The sequence below is a fragment of the Sciurus carolinensis genome, chromosome 7 (assembly GCF_902686445.1).
Source record: "Sciurus carolinensis chromosome 7, mSciCar1.2, whole genome shotgun sequence".
NCBI lineage: Eukaryota > Metazoa > Chordata > Mammalia > Rodentia > Sciuridae > Sciurus > Sciurus carolinensis.
Window position 1 is genome coordinate 146587306 of NC_062219.1, and position 21089 is coordinate 146608394.

At 47.0% G+C, this 21089-nt stretch overlaps 1 protein-coding gene across 1 annotated transcript; it reads left to right on the top strand.

The window, feature by feature from the left end:
• The first annotated feature begins 2117 nt into the window (after positions 1-2117).
• On the top strand, positions 2118-20145 carry Mylip (myosin regulatory light chain interacting protein). The gene is made up of 7 exons (XM_047558742.1): positions 2118-2416; positions 3518-3708; positions 14275-14460; positions 15593-15790; positions 16204-16368; positions 17193-17613; positions 18701-20145. The coding sequence occupies exons 1-7, from the start codon at positions 2330-2332 to the stop codon at positions 18788-18790; spliced, it is 1338 nt and encodes a 445-aa protein (XP_047414698.1). The 5' UTR covers positions 2118-2329; the 3' UTR covers positions 18791-20145.
• Positions 20146-21089: the final 944 nt, after the last annotated feature.

The window sequence follows — 21089 nt, forward strand, 5'->3', positions numbered from 1 at the left end:
ATTCTTCTCTTCAGTTTTTTCTGGTGATTCTTAATTGCATAACAATTGGAATCTTTACCAACCATTTCATAACAGGAGCATGATGGGTTTGGATTAGAAATATCCCTGTCAATCTCAACTCTCCAACTGTTTTGTAAGTGATGATTGTTAAAAAGAAGAAAAAAAAAACATAATTTTAAAAAATAAACTTTAAAAAACTGCTAGACATTTTCTGTTTCTACAAACCATTTTAGCTGCTTAGATTATTTTTTTGTTGTTTTTTTTAGATTATTTTTTAAATAAATGTGAACTCTTTTTTGAAAAAAAAAATCCCTGCCAACACCAAAAATATAAGTTATTTTTAAATCAGTTGCTGCACAATATGGGAATTTGGTGTTGGTATTGGTATTTGCTTGTTTCATTTGTTTATTTTTCTTCTTGGCCAACCAATATTTCCTCTTTCTACTCATTTCCATGCCTGGTCCCCATTGATTCTATGAACTCCCAAAATCAGTCCCCTAAATTCCATTTCACTTGTTAGCTACCTTTAGTTTTGTCTTTCAAAACAGAAATATTAACCAATACAACTGGGTTCTACGTTGCCTCCTTTCCCTGTTCTGAAATTTCTAGGAATTAAGCATAGATTAGATAACAATGACCCAAATATTATCTTCCAGATAAATATCCCAGATTGGTGAACTGGACTTAAGAGAATGAGGAACAAGAGTTGATGCCAGCAGGGACGATTTTAGCAGCACAATAACTGTGACACACATTCATAAGAGACAAAGATGTGAGATTGCCCACATCTTTCTGCATCATTGTGGGGCAGGGCTTTGACAAAACAATTTTACCCAGAGTTGGCTTTAGTGACAGGACTATGGTAGGATCCCTCCCTATAGCGTCTGCTCTGATATCCTTCCAGAATTGTCAGAAATAAAGAACACTGAGACAGAGATGCTTGGGAAAGGGGCACAGACAGAAGTCATCAGCAGGTGAGAACAGAACTGACACAATCCTCCTTACATATACAGGGAGCACTCAAATGCGCTTATGAGCTTTATTATCTTTGATATGCTTCATAGGAATGCTGGGAGAAGGGGGAGCAGACGTCTGGCCTCCATTTTCCTGTTGCCATCACAGCTTGAGAGATGAAGTAAGTTTTCCAAGGGTCCAAAGCTGAAAACCACATCTTCTGGCTTATCAGATTAAGAAACCAAACAGGAAGGCCAAGTAAAAAATTGGCAAAGAGGAATATGTAGTAAATGAATGATGAGTTGTAGACCTTTAATTATTAATAGCTACTACTGAGGTTATCCCAATGGTTGGATCCTGAGATGAGCCCCTTACCTTGAAGATGGGGATAACAATCAGTCGTCTGAGATAAAGGACAGGCAAGGTATCAGGAGCTCCGAGAATGTTTAATGAATGAGTGAGATAAGACAAGATACGATGGGCAAACTGAGAGAGGGCCTAGCGCGCTGCAGTAAGGCGTTTTGATTCAGCAAAACGGAATGCATAGAAGCCCTTGGAAAAGGTTGATTTAAGAAACACTAGACTAAGCTACCTGGCTTACTGGTCAACTGTAAAAACTTTTATACACGGATTTTGTTTTTTCAATGATGAAGTCCAAAGAACAAATCTGCCTTCCACAAATCCACTGTGGCTAGTCCTGGTGGGAAAGAGTTCTCTTTAGGCTTTGGGTTGCTCTTTCTCCTTTTGCTTTCACAACCGAAATGCGCTATTGGAGTGACCCCACGCTCCTGGAGAATAGTGGCAGCTTGGAAGCGTTTAATTATCGTAAATTCAAGCCCCGACAGTGAGGCGTCCCCGCCTGGAGCCGAGGACGATAGCTCGCTCGGGGCAGCGTCGCCCAGCGGGCAGAGGCAGCGGGTGTGTTCCGGGGCCTCCCTCCTTCCGCAGCTCTAGGCGCCCACAAGCTGCCACCTCCCCAGGAGGCCGGGGGAACTCAGCCGGCGCTGAGAGGCGGGGCCGCGGCGGAGCGGGCGCTACTATTGGCTGGTGAGGCTGCGGAGGAGGGGCAGAGATGCGGTGATTGGCGGGAGCGCGAGCTGAAGAGGGCGGGGCCGCTATATCAGAGGAGTCCCGGTCGCGGCGCAGGCAGTTGGGCTGCTGGAGTGCGGCGCCGCGTAGGGCTGGAGAGCTGGCGGCCAAGCGGGCCGGCTAGGGGGTGACGGGGACGGGAGCCGCGACCGTGGGTGCAGGGCCGGCGTCTGCAGGGCTGCAGCCTAGTGAGCCCGGCCCCTGTCGAGCCCGGGACTGGGTTCGAGCCCTGCAGCTCCGCGACACCAAAGAGGAGGCGGCTGTGGCGACAGCAGCGGCCCCAGCCATGCTGTGCTATGTGACGAGGCCGGACGCGGTGCTGATGGAGGTGGAGGTGGAGGCGAAAGCCAACGGCGAGGACTGTCTCAACCAGGTGAGGGCGGGGGGCCCCGGCTGGCACCCCGAAGCCGAGGGGCCTCGTCGCCTGTCGGACGCCCGGTGCCTGCCAGGGGCCCGGCGGCGCTGCAGCGGCGGCCCCGGAGAACGCGCCCCAGGCGCCGGGCTCGAGCCGCCTCCTCCCCGCGGGCGTGGGGCGCGCCGGGCGTGCATGTGGGGCGCAGCGGACGCGCGCGCCCGGGACCCCGGCGCCGGGGTCGCGGGCACAGCTGGGAGCTGCCACCCTGTCCCCTAACCCGTTACTTTCCCCAAACAAGGCGGACCAGCACACCTGCTGCAGGTGTGCGCGTGATGCCGCCCGCGGGATCCCCGCAGGGCCTGGCAGCGCCACCCGCGTGCCAGATTAGGGTGGCTCGAGGCAGTCTTGGGTCCCCGGGTTCCTTGGCAGACAAGCCGGGCTCTTGTCTCCTGCTTCTCAGACGGCCCATTCACCTGCTTCGGATTTGCAGGGGAGAAAAGACTTGGAGAGGTTTGGGCTCTCTGCTGCTAGGTTGTCTTTAAGCATGTGATTCGGAGAGAGTGAAGAAAGGTGCCCTACAGTGCATGAATGGTTGGTAAGGCAGGCAGAGCCTTTGATCCCTGTGAACTGTCCTGCCTTCAGATCCTCTAGACCTGAGATGTTTGGAAAACCGCTTAGCTGGAAAAAGCTTAGCTGACACTTGTGGCGTCTTTCCTCACTGTGTTTGTATTTTGGAATTCAGATGGTTAAAATTGTCCAGATAATAAGGCTGCCAAATCAGCTGTGCAGATTGTGCTGGTAGAGGGAATTCCAGAGATTGGAATAAAAGGGAAAATACCCTGTGGGTGCCCCTCCTGAGCGTTCTGCAAGACTACTTTTGGGGACTCCCTTTTCTCTATGGCAGTCGATCATGCTGTTGATACTCAAGAGAGGACAAACCTCCATGCCAACTAGATTTCAGCGTCAGGCTTGGAATTTTGTTTTCCCCGTTTACATGGAGAATTGTAGCACCAGTGGACTTTGTAAAAAATCACGGGGTAATCTTAGATACAGCCCTTGGGTCTGCTCTAACTACTTGTACCATTTGCTCATCCATCTTGCGTTCCTTTTTTGTTTTAGGTGTGCAGGCGATTGGGAATCATAGAAGTTGATTATTTTGGACTGCAGTTTACGGGTAGCAAAGGTGAAAGTTTATGGCTAAATCTGAGAAACCGGATCTCCCAGCAGATGGATGGGCTAGCGCCCTACCGGCTTAAGCTGAGAGTCAAGTTCTTCGTGGAACCTCATCTCATCTTACAGGAGCAGACGAGGTAAAGCGAGGCCAAAGTAAACCAGTGTCAAATACACCTTTGAATCCTTTAGGAGGGTTCCTTACACCCTCTCAGAGATGTCCCCAGGCAAATTTGTGTTAATGCAGAGGGAGTTCCTCATAACTTAGTTTGATTTCCCATATTATACTTCATTTTGCTGCATAGTTGGCCTGGGTGCATTTTCCAGCTCTTGTTTGTTTTTTTGTCGTCTTTATGAACTTACTGGGAGAACAGGGTTGAGTTCTTACGGACAAACAAAAAGAAACAGTTCTGAGACTGACTTCCTGATAGCAGCATCTCATGCCCTATAGTAACCTCGCCCGAGTGGTGTTATTACAGGTCACTGTGGACTGTTCTAACCGAAAGCAGGAAACAGTTCCTCTTGGGTTACTTAAAACTTGGTTAACTTCTTCAGTCTAGTGTCAGATTACACTGTGTAGCAGAGAGCTCTGGCTTCATGCAGAATTTTAAAAGTTTTTAAGTTTTATGAAAACTTAAATAAAAGAACTCTTTGAAGGCCACTGTAACTGAGTTCCACCCCACAGATATATTAAATATGTCTGTTGTTTAGACTGTAGAATTTCTGTGTTTTTAAAAAATAAATAATAACCCTACCAATAGTAGCAAACAACTGAAGCTTGAGGTCTCCTTTTTCAAACAGAAACTGTGTTCCCTCTGGACTGATACTTTTTCTCAAGGATGTGCCAAACGAGGAAAGTGATGTTTAATATTTACTGCTGAAATGCCAGAGACGTAAATCTTACAGTGGCATGTAGAAAAAAGAAAATGACTGCTTTCAAAAACAGCGAACTCTGAATCTAAGCACCAATGTTTTTCATAATCCTTTGACTTGGAAATCTGCCATGCATGTGAAAAATGTGATTCTGAGAATTTTGAATAATGATGAGTGAGCAAAATCCCCTAAGATTTTTTAACGTGTAATTTTTTTGTTTGTTTACCAAAGAACTGATAGAAACATTTTATAATTTTTCATTTGAATTTGAAATCCCTACTTTGCCTTGCTATATGGAGCTTTAAAGATTGAGGGAAATGTGTAATTTACATTTTGCATTCTTAGTGCTTCTGAAAATACCTTGCAAAATATTCAAGTCGTTCCATGCCTAATGATGTTGTAGCTGTCTTTATTAATCAGAATTTTTTTATATAAAGCTAATTGATGAAAGCTTCTACTTTGCACTTCATGACTTGCAGTAGAGTAAAAGAAAAAATATAACAAAACATTGAATTTTTCATTGTGTAGTCATATATGATTTTGTAGTTACTTCAGCATCTCTCGGCACAACCCTATTTTAATGACACAAATTGATGTTTTATACCTGCAGAAACTTGGAGGACCAGATACTTTGTTTAAACAATGGAAGTGATAATAGCATAATACATTTGTATTGTGAAAGCATTCATACTTTATAATTCAGTACTAGGTGGTCTCTACCTGTGCTCTCCTGTAATTGGGTCAGTAACAATGATCAAATTCATTTTATTCATGCAAGAACGAGAGACATTTTATGAATTAGAACTTGAATCAAATTTCCTCCCTTGATTTTTCCTTTCTTGACTGAATTGACTTTGACTCTTGAGATTTATAGCTAATAGCACTCAAAGAATGTGTCTAGCTAGTTCGACTGGGTAATTTTAATTGATTTTAATTCCTTTTTCAAATCCTATTGAAAGGTTACTGTGATCTAAACTTTTGACTTTCAATATATTAGTGAATTTTGCTTGTTTTGTATGTATGTGTAGGATTGGCTAAAATACAAATTAAGAAAATGCCCCCTAAGGTTTATATCACATTCTGTTTTAATTACCATTTGTACCTTTTAATTAGGGCATCAGCAGTTGTACTAGGTCCAGTTTACAATCAGCATTGTTTTTGTATGCATGACACTTAAGAACAAAAACATTTATTTCCCCTTAATGATATTTTAGCAAAATAAACTTGTTGATAAGCTTTTTGGTATTCCAGTTTTATGAAGTATATAAAACACTGTGAAAATACAATTGATGTGCTTATGTAGTGAGTAAATGCAGCTGTGACAATCCAGTTATTAGAGTTGATGTTTTAGTAAGTCAAGTCGTGAGGGTGCATTTAGTGTGCTGAAAGTGGCTGGGCAGTTTATTAAATGGTTCCAAACATCCTGGCTTAGTCGTCCTCTGTGGACAATTAAGTAGCCTGCTCAGGGTGGAGCTGGCCTAACTGGGGGCAGTTAACATACTAGTTCACATCAGATTAGAGTAACAAGCGGGAAGGCCTGCTTATCTTTGGAACCAGGCAGAAGCCCTGGGTTCTAGCTCCCATTCTGCCATTAACTACTAGCCCTACAGGCCTTTGGGCCTGAGCCCAGCTGAAAGCCCAGGAGGAGATTGCCTCTGAAAACCCGCTAGCCAGAGCTTTTTCCCCTAGGCTTCTGCTTCATCTGTATGATTTCCTTAATGTTTTCCTAATTATGTTCCTTTGAAAACAGAGAAAACATATCTGGTATTGGTTAGGCTTGGTAGGTAGGGTTAATCTGGTCTCTGATTTGGCCTCATTTTAGATGAGGTTCTTCTACCCAGATGGTTGTTTGCCTCAAAGTGAAAGGAGAGTCCTGCTCAGACTAGTTGGCATCATTCAGAGATGGAGACAGCAGGTATTTTCAGCAGATGTTTGCCATGCTGTTGATGTAAACAAAAAGTGAGACAAATTAATGTATTCTAGAAGTAGATCTGAAATTGTAACTGTCATGGAAATTCTTGCTCTTCAAAGGCTTTCATTTATTCTGACTGAATTTCGCCAATACTTTCAAAACCAGAGGTTAGAGATGTATATGCTTCATCTGAGTGTTCAGAGACACACCCTGATCCTGGACACTGCATTTCATCAAGATTTCAGTGATGCCAGCCGCGACAAGGTTGACCAGTGCCCTGTTAGTGCCCTCCTGCCATCCTGGCCTGAGCTCAGTCCTCAGTCCTGCGGAGCCCGCTGCAGCTCTGTGCAGGGACTACACTTTCCCCAGACATCCTGTGTCTTTCCTTTGTGGCATTAATGAGCTTATAACACCACATTTACTTATGTGGCAGTTGTTTATTGTCAGTCACTCTAATGGTCTGCATTCCATTAAAATCCATCAACATCGCATCCCCAGAGTCTAGCAAGTGCTAATTTATTAAATAATTATTCAATCAGTGATTAAGAATTTAGAAATAAAAATGGGGTTAACTGATACAAAGTTTCTGTAGTGGGTTAATGGCTAGCCAAAACAAAGTTTTTGTTTGCTTCTGTAAATAGAATAACAATATTTAAAAGAAACATCGCCATTAAAAAATGTCATGTGGTATTTCTTTCTGTTTAGAGCTGGCTCAGTGCTTGGCATCCCTTGCCTTCCTGTCTTCTGCCCCCTCTGCCATATTTCAGACCACCAGTTTATTGTGGCTATTAGTTCTTAATCTAAAATGGACAGCTATTCCCCTGGGCCTTTTATGATGTTCAGATGGTTTTGTTTCTTTGTGTTGTATACTCTTTTTAAGAGGCGGGGTTCCCTGTGTTGCCCATGCTGGGCTCACGCAGTCTTCCTGCCTCAGCCTCCAGAGCAGCTGGGCTGCAGGGGTGAGCCAGGGTGCCTGGCTCAGATCCATCTTAAGCTACAGCATTACTTTATCTAATTTCAGCCAATTTATAGTTCTAAGTACTTATTAACTCAATTTTTTCCCTGTCTCCCAACCAAAAAAAAAAAAAAAAAAAAAAATCACATGAACATAGAAATTTAGGAAAGATGGCATCATGAAACCAAGAGAAAATGCCACATGACAGCTTTGGGCAAGTTTGGAATGTGGGGATTTCAGTTCAGTTCAGAGCTGAATCCAACTGGCTCCTGCTCGTGCCTGAAAATCATGCTCAAAGCCTTTCTTAACTTGTCTGTGTTGGGAACGGTTGCTTACATGATTTACTGTTGGGTGACTTGGGTGGGTCAGTGTTTAACAAGCAGTTGCAACAGTGTGTATCTACTGGAAAGGCGTCATGTGTGTTCTTGTATTGACCATCCTAAAGTAGCACTTTTTCCTTTTTTTTTTCTTGCATTTCTAAATACAGAACAGGCCCCAGGAAAGTAAAATTGGTAAAATCTGACGTGTGTATATTTCCAAGGAAAGTATGAATTGAATTTCTGTATTCTAGTTTACCTATTCAGTTTTTTTCTTTGTGCTAAGACTATAGGATGTTTGTGTTATTACATGGTATTTATTTTAGTCAAAAGAATCCCATCTGGGCATCTTCAGTCTCTTTGAATTTCCGATATTTGTATATTAGCATGAAGGGTCAAAGAACTTTTTTTAAAGGGCATTTAAAATAAAACCTAATTACTTAGAAGGCACTTAGACTCAGGGAGACCGCGTGGGGCAGCGGCAGACACAGCAATGGGCTCCTCTGCTGTCCTCTTGCAGCCTGGTCTCAGCGCTCTCATACCAGCAGCAGGACCTGGCAAACAACTTGTGATCCAAAGGCATTTAAAGAGGTGACGGGGTCTGAAAGTTCCTCAGCTGGCCCTGCACTGTGGAAGAGCGCTTTCCCGGCCAGTCTAGGCTGTCGGGAAGGAGATGGCATCCATAGCCACAGGCCTGCCTGGACTGGGGCCTGACAGAGACACTCTGGGAGGCAGTAAGCAACTTTCAGAAGTGCAGGGCTGAAGCTTTCCAGTGCTGGTGCTCTTCAGTGGGGCACTTGAAGTTGGCAGTCCCCTCTGGCCGCTCCACTCTTAACTGCTGCAGGGCCTGCGGACACACCTCCATCATCCAGCTTTGTATTTGGGACTTTGAAAAGAACCTCCTTAAGTTTGAGTAGAGAGATGATTTGATCAGTACTTGGTCATGATTTACTAATGAGAATATTGCAAGCCCTCCATGACGTTCATTTGATCTAGGTGGAGTTCTGAATCTTGACCCAACTAGGATTTTCTCAGCTGCTTATGAGAAATTTCAGGCTTACAGAAAAGTCAAAGGCCTTTACAGCACTCACAGAGCCCCACCTACATTCTACTATTTACTGTGCCTGCTTTATTATGTATTTATCCTTTTTTTTTTTTTTTGGTTCCGCTATCCATCCATCAATCTATCTTTTTAATGCATTTCAAAATAAGTTGTTATAAGTGTACTTTTTCCTAAGTACATCAGTGGATCTTTCACTGACTAGAACTCCCTGTTTGCATACAGTTCTTTTTTACTTTTGATGCAAAATTTTACATGAAGTGTATGAATCCTAATGCTGCTTACTGAGTTCTGACAGATAAATGTGCTACTTTGAACAAGACCTCCATCAAGATTTAGAACATGACCACCACTCCAGAAAGTCACTCCAGAAAGTTCCCCCCTCTCCTTCTAGAGTCAGTTCCCACTTGTTCCCTACCTCCACCCACCCCACTGCGTGACCACCATTGTGTTTTTTTACCAAAGATTTGTTATGTTGTGCCTGTTCAACTCTGCACATATGGAATCAAGCAGTTTGTGCTTGAAAATAAACTGAGGGTATTTTAATGCTGTTTTGAATTTATTTTTTATTTTGATTTTGATTTTTTGCAGTGCTGGGGATCAAACCCTGGGCCTCACACTGGCCAGGAGTCACTCTACCACTGAGCCACATCCCCACCCCCATGCATGCTCTTGTGTTCTAGGCTTTTGTTCATCAGACTTTTTTGAGATTGTCCATATTGATTGATGTATTCCTTTTTATCGATGGATAGCACTCCGTTTTACGAGTGCACTACTATTTGTTGATCCATACGCCTATTGATGAACACCTGTTTTCCATGAGCAAAGTTGCTATGAACATTCTAGTACAAGTCTTTTTTTTGTAGATACATGTGTTTTCATTTCTCTTGAATAAATACCTAAGAAAAGAATAGCTGGGTCATGGAGTAGGTGACTGGTTTTATATGAAACTGCCAAGCCATTTCCAGAGCCTTCTCCATGAAGAGCAAGGGCAAGTCCCGCCCCCCACGTCCCAGCTGGCCTTCCCTTAGCACATGGTGGGAGGGTGCTGGGGTTCTAATTGCATTTCTCTGATTGATAATGTTGATCATCTTTTCAGGAACTTTCCTGAATCTTTTGTGTCGTCTTCAAGTCTTCTACCCATTTTTATTGTTAGCTTTTATTTTCAAAATGTACAATTTCTTTGTCCCCGATACCAGTCCTTGGTGGCTATAACTTCTGTAAACATATCTCCTCTGTGGCTTGCCTATTTTCTTATGCCTTTTGGTGAGTAGGTATTTTTTAATTTGGGTGAAGTTTTAATTTATCCATTTTTTTCTTCTGTGGTATTTGCTGATATGTCCTGAGAAACCTCTGCCACCCCCCAGTCATGAGGATTCTTAGCTTAGTTCTTGTAGCATTATGGTTTGGGCTTCTACATGCAGGCCCGGGATCCATCTTGAACTGATTTCTTTTCTGTTCTAAGATAGAAAACGGAAAACTCTCCTAGCAATTCTGTTTTGATTCGATAGTTTTTAAGTGTAACTTGGCAGTCAGAGTTTGGTGTAAAATAAACTGACATGGTTAAGTGACTCATTGGATGGAGGCGTGGGAGGCGGGACTGTGGTGGGGTCTGACCGAGGTGAGGGGCTGGCTGTCTACTACTCCCCACAACTAGAGTCAGTCTTGGTTCTCAGGGAGAAATACAGTTCAGTTACTAGTAACTGAATTTTTTGAAAATAACTCCTTAGCCTTTTTAAGGAAGTTTTAGGTTAGTTACTTAAATTTGGGGTATAATAGTGCATCTGGATATAGTTATTTTACATTTGTCCCTAGGAGATCTCCAAATGGTGTAACTGGTAAGATGACTGGAGGGTGGTAACTGAGTAATGGAGAGTAGCCTCCACCTCTAGCAGATCCACAGTCCCAATTGGAGTGTAGAAAGCTCTGCTCTGGGGACTGGGTGATTGTTTCAGAGACAAGCCAGCGTTCAGAGGAGGATTTTCTGGTTACACACTCTTAAAAGATAAATGATTTAACTTCATTCCTTAACACTATCAAGGCATTAATTTTAAAAATAGCAATTTACAATGACTTGAAACAAAACATTAAGACTATGTGATCCCTAAAATTGGGGTCTGGGGCTGTAGCTCAGTGGTAGAGTAGGTTTGATCCTCAGCACCATATAATAAATAAAATAATGGTATTGTGTCCATCTGCAACTAAGAATTTTTTTTTTTTAAATTGAGCATATTCTTATATTCACCCCACTTTTTCAAACCTTCCCTAATGCTAGGGTAAGTGAGACTCACTTGTATACATGACATCCAGACATGAATTAGCTGGAGTGTTTCTACCTTGGGCTCCAAAATGTGACCCATATGTTGAAAACTTCCATTTTCTTAGTGACTAGGTAAAATTTAAGGAGTTAATTTCAAAGTAGAACCCCAAGAAAATTTTTTCAAATGCAGTTGAGCTTCCATGTCGTAGGATGCGTTCACGTGTATGTGTTTATGACACAATAGTCTCTTCTGAAAGCCTTTCCCTCTGTCGCGATGTGGGGTGTCGTCTGTGTTGAACTAAACATGTCATCACTTTCCATCTTTAGTGAAAAAAACCATGGCATGCACGACTTCTTTGACTGCATCTGCTTGTTTTGATGTTATTGGTGACCTTTCACCCTCTCACCTAAAAAAAGGAATGGCAAGATCCAGGAGCCAGCCAGACAGTCCCAGGCCAGATGGTCGGCGGGGAGGATAATGGAGCAAAAGCTTGCGTGGAAGCCGCTGGCAGGCCCTGAGCTCCCAGGGAATTCCTCGCTGGAAACGCGCTCTGAGCTCTGCCTTCCTCCCTCTGTCCCCTGGTGGCTCCTCCAAGCTGCTGACCTTGGCTGCCCCCCACTCCCAGCTGCTGTCCGGGGAGTGAACACTTGTCACCCAGTGGCCAGTTTGTGGCTGGGTTACTTGGATGTGTTCCTTCGCTCTCAAAGCTTAAGTTCCTTCAGAAATGTCCGTCCTGCATCCCGGCCTAGGGCTGGGCACAGGCAGTGCCTGACGGACCTTTCCTGACTCGAAATGAAAGGTGGCTTCACAGCCGTGAAACTGCAAGATGCAGGAAGGGCGGGACGTGAACAGCAGGGAGGGTCTCTGCCTAGCGGGTGGGTCCCAGCCCAGCCTGGACTGTGCTCAGAAAACACGGGTGCGCCCGTTGTCCCCACCTCTCCCATTTCTGACCGGTTCGAGGGGATCCGCATCACTGTCCGGCCTCTGCCCTGTTTGTATGTGGCCACTTGCTGCTACTCTGCCTCTGACTTGGCAGCTGTCTCTCTAGAAGTGGGCGCGGGTACTTTAGGAAAAGAAATGGAGTCGGTTTTGAAACTCGCCTTTCGCAGGCTGGACTTGCTACTTAATGAAACAGGAAGTCATTTCTAACTTTATTCCAGGAAAATAAGTTGACAGAGGCATTTACGTACGCAGTGACTGGAAGACTTAGTTGGTGGTGGTAACTTAAAATCTTTTCTCCCGTGATTTCTTCTTGAGCGTGAACCTGCCTTCAGCTGGTAGTTTCCTAAAAGCACTCCTGGTGGACGGACAGAGGGATGTCACAAGACGAGCTCTCCCGGAGGCCGTCTGAAAGGCCTTCTGAGGCCCGAGCGCTGCTGTGACACCAGGTTTCTGTGGAAATGCTGGGCCCTCCTCGGACAGCTATTTTAAAGCCAGGGTTTTGGGGTTTGTTTGTTTGTTTTTTGATGATTTCTTTGCCCCGGCTGGGGCCCCTCTCAGTGTAGCAGTATGTCAGAAATACTTTAAAGACTAACAGATGTTTGGGTTAATAAAAACCATGTTTACCTTCTTTCAGGGCTGTTGTGCATTCTTAGTGTGATTTCTTTATGGAGGCTTTGAATAAGGAGAAAACTGCAGTATTTGGCTGAGTTTGATCATTTTAAATGTTCTGTTATCAACATTGAGGGCCCAGAAGATTGGCTTTGGATGTTGGTGAAGGCAGATGGTGGCTCTCCCCGCCTGACATCCCAAGATTCCGGGTTTGTCGTCACCCTCTCCTTCCTCTTCTTCCTCTGCCTGGAATGTCTTGCACAGGTGGCGTGTGTGAGCACAAGGGTGTGAGGCTGGAGGAAGGTTGTCATGCTCGGTGCAAGGGGACTGAGCTTACCTGTTGTCCAAGCATTACCAGTGGCCATAACTCATTTATCATCGGGAGGGATATGGTGGCATTTAAGCACTCTTCAGAGGTAACCACAAATCCTCCAAGTAAGGTTAGGACTCCAGTTGCTGGGGACACATTTTGTAACCTAGACCAACCTTTTCTGTGGCAGTTTAGATACTCTTTCCAGAATTTTGGACAATATGAACAATATCTTAATTTCCCCAGGAGCGTGTGAGCGTGACGGACATACCTTTTAACACGTATAGACTGCAGCGTCGTACACAGGACAGGCTCAAACAGTGAAACCAAGGTCAGGTGTCAAATAATCCCAGACGCCCGCAGGCGCACCTGCACCTACGGAGCTCTCTGCACAGTCGACCTCCGTGCAGCTGTCTAAACCCTACCCACAGCACAACACCAAGCACCGCGACAAGGAGGAGGTGGTGCACATGCCACACAGACCCAGGTATCCAGGAGGAAGGGCCATCAGGACAGAGGGAGCAGCAAGACCAGAGTCCCTAAGGACAGGAGTGGTCCCATCCCTGGGCACAGCGGCTGGAGGACATGACAACAGCTGTGACTGGGAAGCCTTGGACAGCGGAGAAACCTAGATTTCAGGCCACCGTGGTGCTTCCTCAGCAGACAGTGAGGACCCCTTGAAGGATCTGAGCAAAGAAATGGCGGCCTGCAAGGGGGTATGGCAGAGGCTGGAGGAGGGACGCTCTGGCCGCTGGAGCTGTGAGCAGGACCCATGACTAGAGGCAGGGAGGGGCAGGGCGCTGTTCTGAGCGCTCTCAGACCAGCAGGTAGGCGGAGATGGGGGCAAAAGTGAGTCTGGCCCCACTGGAGGAAGGGTGGGCTTGGGAAAGGAGCCCAGGGAGAGCTTGGTTTCAAAGGTGCTAATGAACTTCCCGCCCTGAGGATGGAGCGTGTATTCTTAGAAATGCGGGTTGTGAGCAGGTGAGGCCGCTCTTTTTATTAGTTGCTCAAGATTGCCTCAGAATTCATTTCAAGGTAGAGTTTTTCTGATGAAGACTATTTATTTTAAAACAATGCAGAAACATGTTGTGACCTGACAGCTACTGAACTTGTCTTCATTGGATGTCTTGTTTGAATTTCAAGTTTTATTCCAGAGAAAGTTAGTGTTCGGGCTTATTTTGCCTTAATGCTCCTGATTAAAAAGGGTCTGTCATGATAAGTGTATTCAGTGTGATTTTTTTTTTTAATTGATGTTTTCCTTCCTTAAAAGGAAAGTACTTGACTGTGAAATTACTGCGCAGGTTGTATTTGTCCTTGTGTCTGGTTTTTCTGGTGCTGGGGATGGAACCCGGGGCCTCCTACATGCCAGGCCAGCGCCGTGCCACTAAGCCGCACCCCAGCCCAGCAGATAGGGCTTGATGTCCAGTTATTCCCCAAGCCTGACCTCATTCTTCCTTTTCTTTGCAGGCACATCTTTTTTCTGCACATCAAGGAGTCCCTCTTGGCAGGCCACCTCCAGTGTTCCCCAGAGCAAGCAGTGGAACTCAGTGCCCTCCTGGCCCAGACCAAGTTTGGGGACTATAACCAGAACACTGCCAAGTATAACTACGAGGAGCTGTGTGCAAAGGAGCTTTCCAGTGCTGCCTTGAACAGGTGAGGCTGCCCCAGGCCGGCGGATGTGCACAGAGCTCGCAACTTGATAAGAATGTCCCAAGGAGAGAGAATCCATGGTACAGATCATCTGTGAGGTTGCTCCAGGCCGTTACGCAGTTTAACCAGTTATTTTCAAAAGATTCATTAGCCTTTTCTTTCAGAAATTTACAAACACAAAACGTAGTTTATACAAATAAATGCCTTTATATGAAATGTTACACAGAATGAGAATTTCTTAAATGTTCAACTTTTTAAAAACTTAAGTCTCCTACAATGAAAAGTCCGTCATGCATATTGGTGTTTTCTTCATCCGGCAAGAATGAGATCAAGAGGCCCAGTGGGCATCTTAGTTACCTAGACCTGCATGACAGGATACCCCAAAATGTGGTGGTTTAAAACTACAAGCATTATCTCTGTGACTGAGAATCTCCAGGTTGGGAATCCGGCCATGGCCTCGCTGAGTCCCGGGGTTCCTGAGGGAGGGACCCACTTCCAGGATAGCCCCTGTGGTGTGCTGGCCAGCCTCCCTCCCTTGCCCTGTGAACCTCAGAGAGGACTTTTTCCTGATGTGTTTGCTGACTTCCCCAAGGTGACTGACCAACTCAGAGCCTGAGGGGACAGCCAAGAGGGAAACAGTCTTTAGTAACTTAATCTCAGTGAGTCACATCCCCTGAGTTCCCTGGTTCTCTGTTCATTAGCAGCCAGCCTTGAATCCAGCCTACACTACAGCTATCAGGAGGCAGGATCACCAAGGGCCACTGAGAAAATAAGTGCTCATATTCTTCAGTAGCAGCTGATCTAATCAGCCCCTTTATAATGCTGGATTCCAGTGACGCTTTTGAAGTCTGTGTAGACAGATGCGGGAGGACTTCCAACATCTAACTTTCTCTTAGGTATAATTTTAGAGATTTTCCATAATTCTTTCAATTCATTCCTAAGTGTTCGATCTTGAACAGATTCTTAGTAGTATTTTATAACAAGTTTACTCAGTAAGTGAAACATCAGTAATATGCAGTGGACGGTTTTGTGATTCCTAAACGACGCTGTCACGTCATGGACTAGAGCGGACCATCTGGGTCCATCTTTATGAGTTGGTCCCTCTGTGTGACCCCGCCCTCCTGCTCCTCTGCAGCATTGTCGCGAAGCACAGGGAGCTGGAGGGGACCAGCCAGGCTTCGGCCGAGTACCAGGTTCTGCAGATCGTGTCTGCCATGGAGAACTACGGCATAGAGTGGCACACCGTGAGGGACAGCGAAGGGCAGAAGCTGCTCATCGGGGTCGGGCCCGAGGGCATCTCGGTCTGCAAGGAGGACTTCAGCCCCATTAATAGGTAAGCAGGCATCCGCGCGCCCAGCCTCTCATCATGGAAGCAGGAAGGGGGAGGGACGGCGCGGGCAGTCCTCTGAGGAGCGACTGTCACCCTGGCGTGCTCACGTTGATTTCACTCGGGCTTAATAACCACGTGACGGTGTTGACCCACGGGGTGTCGCTGTGACAGTATTTTTGAAGTAAGTTCACTGCCTTGAAAATCTCTTGTTCGCTTCCACACACTCGGGTGCACCCACCCCAGACTTGCTGCAGCCCTTCAGGTCGCGTGACTGCTTTGGGGTCTGCCTGGGTGTTGGGGACGAGGGTCATGGGTCGCTCCAGATCCAGTGTGTGATTTTCCTGCTGAGTTGTGGGCGGGGGGACCCTCCCCAGGCTCCTCCTGGGCCTGCTCACGCTCGTCTTCCTGTCTCCCAGGATAGCTTACCCTGTGGTGCAGATGGCTACCCAGTCAGGGAAGAACGTGTACTTGACGGTCACCAAGGAGTCTGGGAACAGCATCGTGCTCCTGTTTAAAATGATCAGCACCAGGGCGGCCAGCGGGCTCTACCGAGCGATCACCGAGACACACGCGTTCTACAGGCACGTACCTCGGGGCCCTGGAGAGCGTCACTGTGCCTCGGAGACACGAGGTGGCGTGTGGCTTCTGTGGGACATCCTGTCTCTTCAGGCGCAGTAGAGTCCTGATCCACGTCGTCCTGCTTCCAGCGACCCGCGTAGGCCGCTCACCTCCTGCTTCTCTCACCTTCCTGCCCTAACCTCGCCTCCCAGAGGTGACCCTGGGTGGCCGGCCTGTTCTGCTGCAGCTTTGCCCTTTCTTGGCAGAAGGATGGCAGGTCGTCTTTCCCTCCCGGGAGATCCTGCCCGAGTCCTCACTACCACCTACTCCATGAGGGTTTTAGTAACAATATTGATCCCCTCATTCCAGAGGGAACTTCGAAGCTGAGTTGTGATTGGACTGAAATATCTGGCAAAGTAAAGCCAGAAACTTTAATTGGTAGACAGTCTTAAAATATTTTAGTTTAAAATAGACACACAGATTGTGGAGCAGAATGGACAAATTGTCGACATTTTAAACACAAAAGCAAACACTTCAAAGAAAAATGTCCTTTCTCTTCCTCAAGCTGCTGTGGACTGCAGCTCATGCCCTAGAGAAAGAGCAGAGGGTCACTTTCTCCATAGTCGTGATTTATAGGGACTTCAGAGGGACTGGAATAGGGCAGGCAGAGGTGGTGTGGCCGGGCTGTGTGGCACATGCAGAATGGGAAGCTGCGCCTTCCAGGCGCGTGCCAAGAACGCAGAACGTCTGCTGACACCACTCTGCTGGTGGGAGCAGCGTCAGGAGGTGACGCAGAGGTCTGCCCTGGATCTGGGTATTGAAGCAGATGTCCACTCTCTCTTCACAGGTGTGACACAGTGACCAGTGCCGTCATGATGCAGTACAGCCGTGACTTGAAGGGCCACTTGGCATCTCTGTTTCTGAATGAAAACATCAACCTTGGCAAGAAGTACGTCTTCGACATTAAGAGAACGTCGAAGGAGGTGTACGACCACGCCCGGAGGGCTCTGTACAACGCCGGCGTGGTGGACCTCATTCCCCGGGGCGACCAGAGCCCCCCCAGCTCTCCCCTGAAGTCCTCTGACAGCAGCATGAACTGCAGCAGCTGCGAGGGCTTCGGCTGCCAGCAGACCCGGGCGCTGCAGGAGAAGCTGCGCAAGCTGAGGGAAGCCATGCTGTGCATGGTGTGCTGCGCGGAGGACATCAACTCCACCTTCTGCCCCTGCGGCCACACTGTGTGCTGTGAGAGCTGTGCCGCCCAGCTGCAGGTGAGGGGCCGCCTCGACAGGCGGTCCGTAGTTGGCCCATGCCCACGCCCCGCATGCCATACCCAGAGAATCCGCCTCTCCCTGGAGCGTCATTGAGCTTGGTGGCCTAAGGAGACGCTGAGGGTCAGTGTGCTGCTTTCAGCGGCACGACTGCTTCAAGTCGTAGGCTCATCTCCAATTCTGGAAGTGAGCATCCGAAGGACGTCTGTGGCTCTGGCGCCTAGTTGGTGGCTAAATCCAGGCCTAGAATGCAGGCCTCCCTCTGCTGCTCCACACTCCTGGTGTTGGCTGACACTCTGGGATGGCCTTTCTCACTCGCCTGGCACACTTGGGCAGGAGCCCTAGGATCGTGCATTACAGTTCATGTCCAGTTGCCCAGGGGTGGGTTGTTCATTCTGATTGTGGTGAATTCACTTTGATTACTGCTGTCTCTAGGGCCCTCTGGGATAGGCTGTTGCTTGTTAGCAAGTCAAACTCATTTCGATATTAGTACAAACAATGAAAGGTACTCATACAGCATTTTTTATTCTTTTCTACGCTTCCTCTTAACTTCTTTATTTGGTTCCATTGCTTGGAAGCATCAGCTAAAGATCACTGTGGGTTTCTGTGGCCCTTTGGAAGCTACCAGTCCCCCAGTTCCTAGGGCTGGACATCAAGTCCACAGGAGCACTGTGTCCTTCCTGAGAGTGGGTCATGCTGTGACAATGAGTTATTCCATGGGAGCAGCCATGTACTGGCCTGTACCACAGTCTCCCTTAGTGCTGATGAAGGGCACGTGCCTGCTGAGGACCCCAGGAAGAGAGAGCTGTTGCCTGCCAGCAGCGCCAGCCACCCACGTTCCAGCCACGTGGGCATCCGCCTGGTCATGCTGGCCCAGGGCCAGTCTCCACCGGCCTCCTGTGTGAGGCCTGAGGTGTGGTCTCCACTCTTATAGGGCCACGTCCAGCACAGGAGGAAGGGTTTGGCTCTTGTGCCCTGTGGAGCTGAGCCGCAGACTCCAGCCACGGAGGCTCAGGGGCCCCTGGTCTCACCGCGTGCAGTAGGCGCCCTCCGAGGAACTCTAACCTGCTCTTGGCCTCTCTTCCAGTCGTGCCCGGTCTGCAGGTCCCGCGTGGAGCACGTGCAGCACGTCTACCTGCCCACGCACACCAGCCTGCTCAACCTCACCGTCATCTAACCGTCCTGCGTCCGGACACGCCGCATTTCCACAGACTGACCCATGTGAAGGCGAGAGCGGTGACGTGGAGAAATCCACTCCCAGACTCCCCGCCACGCGACATTTAGAAACAGAAAAGAGAAGAAAAGCGAGGACATCTACAGGCAGAGCCAACACCCCAGCCGCGGACACATCCCTGGTCTTGTTTTTTTTATGATCAAGCAAAGGGATAGATGGAGTCTTCGGTGTCAGTAAGTGGCAGCGTGGCCAAGAAGTGGGGACCTTTTGGCAAATGACCTCCTAAGTCTCCGCGACGTGTCCTGAGGCGAGGTCCCACCTTGCAGCAGGTTTTGTGAGAATTAGTTTTACAAAGTCACTTGGTTCTTTTTGTAAGGTCATGGAGCGCGGAACATTTTTAGTAGGAAAATTTTTCTTAAGTAGTTGTCATTATCATGTCATTTCTGTTTTTACAACTTGTTCAAGAATGACTGGAATGCAGGCAGGCTTCAGAGTCCTTCCTGTGACTCTCGACAGTTGGGCTTCAGTGGTACCAGCAGTGGGCAGGCGGTGTCCACCGTTCCCGTCCCTGCCCGCTGTGCCAGCCTGTGGTTGTCAGATGCCACCAGTTTGGGTAAAGGTCTGTGACTAGCCAGGCTCCCTGGGCTCCGCTTGGTGGACGCGCTTAGACTGGGGAGGGAGAGCACTGCCCTGGAAGGGCCAGCCTCGCGCCCCGAAACCGGAGCCCCGGCACCCAGAGGGCTGGTCTTCACTCCTGGGCACCGGGCTCCATTCCCACCCGGGCGTCACTTTGCTGCCACCGTCTGAGGTCTCAGCCTTCCCACAGGTTGCCAGTTGCTGCCTCCTTGTGTGCGGTTCGGTGGGCTTTTGGTTTTGTTCTTTGGTTTGCGTATGTGCTTTTTAAATAAGTGCTTAGATTTTCTTTGGGTTGACCCCTCCACAGGGTTCTTTGGTTCTCTGTTCTTAGACATGTTTTCCACTCCCACTTGGGCATTTTGGAAGCTGGTCAGCTAGCAGGTTTTCTAGGGTGTCAGGAAACCTAGATGACCTTATCGGGTGCAATACTAGCTGAGTTGAAGCTAGGAACTACACTGTCACTTTACTGAGATTTCTGAGTATACTTTTCATATTGCCTTAATGTAGCAGTAATGTGTTTATGCATTTGTTTCTTTGCACAGACATTTTGTCAAATATTAAAACTCTACTTTTTTATGGCACATATTAGCATTATAAGCCTTTATTCCAAGAGGTATTTATTTTTTCACTTGTAAAAAAAAAATAATGTTTCCACATAAAGAACTCTGTTATATCCTAGAGGACTTCCGTCTTTTATATTCAGGATAATAAAGAATTTAAAGCAAACATGATATTGTACTGTCATTTAAGCCATTTTTATTCAGTTAAAAGAAAGGAGCAATAGCATCAAAGTTGGCATCTAATTTGGTTCTACACAGAAAATTTGAAATGGTTAGGATATTCGCTCTGAGGCCACTCCACCTCGCTAATCTCTCCCCTGTGCTTCTGGGCTGTAGAGTTGACTTAGGTAAAAATACTGTAAGGTACACAAGCAGATGGAAGGTGAAAATTGGGGTAACGACTGGAGGGAGCGGTGTGTGGAAAGGCACCAGGTGAGGGGCAGTTGACTGGCGTGGGTCCTGCTGGGACGGGTCTGGGCCCCGCAGGACAGCCTCAGCTGCAGAGCCTAGGGCTGGTTCTTCCACGGTGCCGGCCTGCGGCTGCTGGGCCCCAACAGCTTCACACACGCTCCTGTGCTCCTGTTTAGGAGATGCTCTGTGGGGCAGAGAATGTGGTACAGTGTGCGTAACTGACAATTCTTAAATAACTCAAAAGGCCGGGAGGCAGGAGACTTGTTTTCTACTCTACTTATACCAAAGTCCATCTTCTGTCAGTTTCTAGAACTTAACTCATTTTTTAATTTGACACATTTATTGAGCGCCTACTAAGTATTATTGAGTTAGAAAATTTTTTTAACAGGAAAAAGAACACAAAATTTATTACAAACCTAAGGCATAGGAATAGTAGATCCCAACCTTAGAAATTCTAAGTCCTCAAGATATGAATGATCCAGAGTGCCCATGTTATGTACTAAACCTGCAACGTACCCTCTTGTCTCTCTGTACAGAGGCTAACTAATATTCAGACTTCTAGAATATTAGCCCTGGTGGGGATCTTAGGCATGGAGGCTCAAAATACTAGCCTGGTTTATCGAAAGACAGGGAAGGGTAAGCAGGTCAGCGGGTAGGTAGATGGATGGATGGCAGGTCAACAAATTGATCACATC